Source organism: Thermobia domestica, chromosome 7, assembly GCF_964235325.1.
Source record: "Thermobia domestica chromosome 7, izTheDome1.hap1.1, whole genome shotgun sequence".
NCBI classification, from domain to species: Eukaryota; Metazoa; Arthropoda; class Insecta; order Zygentoma; family Lepismatidae; genus Thermobia; species Thermobia domestica.
This window is the reverse complement of record NC_137460.1, coordinates 218,479,320-218,483,903: the sequence shown is the minus strand read 5'-3', so window position 1 is coordinate 218,483,903 and position 4,584 is coordinate 218,479,320. Positions and strand designations below refer to the sequence as shown.

The 4,584-nt window shown below is 35.2% G+C and overlaps 2 protein-coding genes across 2 annotated transcripts; both read left to right on the top strand.

Annotated features, from left to right (window-relative positions):
* The first annotated feature begins 1,034 nt into the window (after positions 1-1,034).
* LOC145689549 (uncharacterized) lies at positions 1,035-1,415 on the top strand. Its single transcript, XM_081763727.1, has one exon. It carries the CDS (start codon positions 1,035-1,037, stop codon positions 1,413-1,415), a length of 381 nt encoding a protein of 126 aa, XP_081619853.1.
* Positions 1,416-1,907: 492 nt separating this feature from the next.
* LOC145689548 (ATP-dependent DNA helicase PIF1-like) lies at positions 1,908-2,558 on the top strand. The gene has a single exon (XM_081763725.1). It carries the CDS (start codon positions 1,908-1,910, stop codon positions 2,556-2,558), a length of 651 nt encoding a protein of 216 aa, XP_081619851.1.
* The last annotated feature ends 2,026 nt before the right edge of the window (positions 2,559-4,584 follow it).

The window sequence follows — 4,584 nt, the reverse complement described above, 5'->3', positions numbered from 1 at the left end:
ATCAGTAGAAGCTTCGTGTTGAATTATACAGTGGCTTGAAGGATTACATTAGTAATGAATGTAACATGAGGGGTGTACCTGCAGGACGAATTTTCATTCTACCTTCTACATTCCAAGGAAGCAAACGCTCATACCAAGCACGATATCAGGATGCCATGGCTGCTGTGCGAAAGTTTGGAAAACCAGATCTTTTCATTAACATGACATGTAACCCATTATGGGATGATATTCAAAGGAACATAGAAAATTTCAAAAAGCTCATGATCGTCCTGATATGGTTGCACGAGTCTTTCACATGAAAGTTAAAGAATTATTGGATGATCGTCTGAATAAACACGTTCTTGGTACTATTATAATAATGGTAATGGTTATCGAATTTCAGAAAAGAGGACTACCACATGCACACATACTATTGACATTGGCACATGAGGACAAACTTCATGATGGAGATCATATTAATAAAGTTGTTTGTGCAGAAATACCAGACCCTGTAAATCAACCCAGATTACATAGAATAGTAAGATCAAATATGATTCATGTACCGTGTTGTACATTGAATGAAGCATCCCCATGTATAACTGAGGGACATTGCGAATATGAGTATCCCAAAGAGTTCAGTAATGACAGTGTAGTTAATGTTGATGGTTATCCATTGTATAGGAGGAGAGATGATAATAGATACATAGATATTCTAAAGAAAGATGGTTCTTTGAAATACAGAGTGGACAATAGATGGGTCGTTCCTTACAATCCTTATTTACTTCTGAAATACAATTGCCATATCAACGTTGAGATTTGTTCGAGTGAAATGTGCAAAGTATTTGTACAAATATGTATACAAGAGGCAATATTGTGCAAATGTAGAAATTACACGAGAGGGAAATAGAGTCATGGATTGGGATGAAATTAAAATGTTTCTTAACACTAGATATATTAGTGCTCCTGAGGCTGTTTGGAGGCTTTTTCAATTTGAAATGGACGATCAATCTCACCATGTCATCACATTAGCTGTTCATCTTCCAGAAATGTAACCTATGTATTTTCAAGCTGGCAATCAAGAAGTAGCACTTGAGAGAGCCGCTCGAAGAAATACTACTCTGACCGCTTTCTTTAAATTGAATGGAAGAGATGAAAATGCAATGAAGTACCTTTATACAGAGATTTCTGAATATTACGTGTTTTACAATGGTAAATGGAAGCTAAGACAAAGAGGTGAAAATAGAATTGTGACTCGTATGTACACTGTGAGTCCAATGAAAAGTGAAAAATTTCACCTACGGCTTTTGCTGCTGCATGTGAAAGGACCTCATAATTTCAATGAGCTGAAGACTGTGGATGGAGTTGTTTGTGAAACATTTAAAGAAGCAGCAAGGAGACGAAATCTCTTAAAAGATGATGAAGAATGGGATGTATGACTGAAGCAGTGTCGTTTAGGATGCCAAAGCAGTTACGACAATTATTAGCATTGATATTTGTATTCTGCAATCCAGTATATCCAGAGAATTTATGGAATAAGTACAAAAGTGGACTGATGGAAGACTTTTTGAAAACCTATGTAGGTGATGAAGTAGAAAATTTTGCTCTACTCGATATTCAGGACACATTGAGTTTGTATCGCAAATCATGTGCTGAATTTGGTCTAAGATGTCCATGTTCTGAAGAGTGTACTTTCAATAAATTAACGAAAATAGTGGACAAAGAGCAAAATGGGACGAAGTAACTATGGCATCAAGGTTCGCTCTAGATGTAGTTTATAGATTTCTTAAAAATATAATGAACTCACAAAGTCCCTTTGGTGGAAAGGTAGTGATTTTTGACAATGTTTGCCTGTAGTGAAACATGGTTCGAAATTACAAATTATTGAGCAGTGTATTAAGAGAAGTACTTTGTGGTCTTCATTTATATGCATGAAGTTGAATGTAAACCAGAGATTGTCCTCAGAAGAATATGAATTTTCAGAATGGCTTCTTAGGTTAGGTAATGGTGAACTCAATGAGACCACTATATTTGGAAATGAAAGTGTTAATATTCCTGAAGATATTATTTCTCATTCGAACATTGTTGATGACATTTTCGGAACTTCAATCTCGTTACAAGATATCAAAAAAATGAGATCTCGAGTGATTTTGGCGCCAACTAATGAAAATGTTGATGCTGTGAATGAGCAAATTCTAAAACGAATTGAAGGACATGAATGTGTATATTTGAGCGTGGATAGTGTTGAATGCGATTACCCACAGGAGCAATTAGACTATCCACTAGAATTTATCAACACTTTAACTCCATTAGGATTGCCGCCTCATCGCCTTATTCTGAAAGTAGGAATAATAGTTATGCTTCTGAGAAATTTGAATACATCTCGAGGTCTTTGCAACGGCACAAGACAAGTGATAGAGAAGTTGGAAAAGAATGTTTTATTAGCTAGAATTATTACTGGCAAAAATACAGGAGACGTAGCTATTATACCACGAATAACACTCACATCTTCATCAGCAGATTTGCCATTTGTATTTAGCAGACATCAGTTTCCTGTGAAAATAGCCTTTGCACTTAAATAAAGCACAGGGACAGACATTAGATTGTGCGGGAATTTTGTTGGCAAGACCTGTATTCACTCATGGTCAATTATATGTAGCTTTCTCTAGATGTAAGAAGAAAGAGAACATCAGGGTCTACATTTCAAGTACAAAAAATCAAGGTTTCTTAGAAACAGGATGTTATACAAAAAATGTTGTCTGCAGAGAAGTTCTATTATAACAAAGAAATTCCCACAGTGAATGTTATTAACATCGGAGAATGAATCTCAAATTTATGTGTTAAATTTACCTTTCAAGGAACTACATGAGGAACATACGAAGGATCTTTGTCGAACACATGTATACAACAATGAGCAAAAAGTCACTGACACATGAGTGCATCTTTGGGGAGATTGAGACCTTCATAATAGAAATCCAGGATCAAGTCATACGAATTAAAAATTGTAAGTACACATTAACAATCAGGACGTCTTTGCCCATGGATTGTTGTATACGACAATGTGATGTGCTTGCAACTAAATTGTATCCGAGTAATTGTGATAGCAGAAGCCCAAGACATTAGTCATTCGGGATATTTTTGTAATACTTCTATATTTTGGGTTTCATTGAGATCGCCTTAAACAAAACAATCACTCACAGTTGGGTAAACGTGAAACTCGGGTGTTGTAGATGAATATTATGTGAGGAAAAGTGCATAATATTAAATAGCATATTTCTTTAATGTAAATAAATTTTTATTAATCTTGCATGAAAACCTTTCCCAAAAGTGTGTTTGCTTGCAGTTATATGGTGTCTGTAATAATGTTAATACTTTACATAAGTTTGTGAGATAAGTGTTTGATTGTTTCATAACATATTTCGGTTTTAAATCAATACTTCAATGAAAGGTCAATTTCCAAATACTGACAAAAAATAATGACATAGTACATGTATGAGTTGAGAAAGGTATATGAAAGGAACAAGTATATTTGTAATGGTTCTTTGATTTGGAAAGTGATGGCAATAATAATTTTATAGTGTTAAGATAAAAATCCTCTATAGGAATATTCCTTTTGTAAGTCCATTCGTCCTTCACTTCTTTCTCTAAAGGGACATGTACCGGTGTTTTAGGGAATGACAAGGAGATTCATGCCGAGATGTGAATGATGCGCTGTGTAGACAGTGCAGGTTCAGCTAGCCAATATTAAATATTCTAAAATTAAATAAAGGGTAACACTTAATTTGAATAATACTGATTTTATACAACTGCTTCAAAGAATGACTAAGATCCGAAGACGTTTTACTGATTAACATATGAAGTAAATATTAGGCATTGTAAGTGATGGAGCTAATGTAATAATAGGGACAATTTTTTTTTTTTTTCACTACGCTTCAAGAGGATGTTTAAAAGGTTTTACTAGTGAAACGTACTTGCCATTTTGCAGTCTTAGCTGCGATCAAGGCATGTTCTAAATTGTCGAGATCCCAGAGGAGCTCCTTCGAGCGGTCTCAAATTACGTGTTGGATAGTGCTAAATGATGCTTGCATCTACAAGACTTATAAGAATATTCCAACGTAGAAAAAATGAAAATATTAAAATTAAGTTCCATAAGGTTGTTCTCTCTTCATCAATGCGTTGTTCGTGTACTCGAGGACTGGGACGTGCTTCTTCACTACTTCCACCGCAAGAGTGCTTTGAGTATTCGAAGATCACCGTAAGAGTGCTTAAGAGGTTGTTTTAAAAGAATTCAACAACCAGTACACAAAAGCTTGTTTGTTGTGTATTAAATATCTTTTAGAGTATTTTATCAAATCAATGCTCTATTTCAATCACGAAGTGTACTGATTCATAAAATATCAGAGAATGCAGTCTTATTCTTAAAACAAATATGCCAAAATTTCCTTTTACCGTTTCTGTCGTCTTGACAGCAGCTTCAACAGTTGAAGAGCAATCCAGTCCTCACGACGAAACTCCGACAAGGAATGAAAGATAATCAGAAGTCATTCCAGGTCCCTCCAGGGAAGAAGCGAGAGATAAGGTGATATATTCTCCACACATTGTACGACC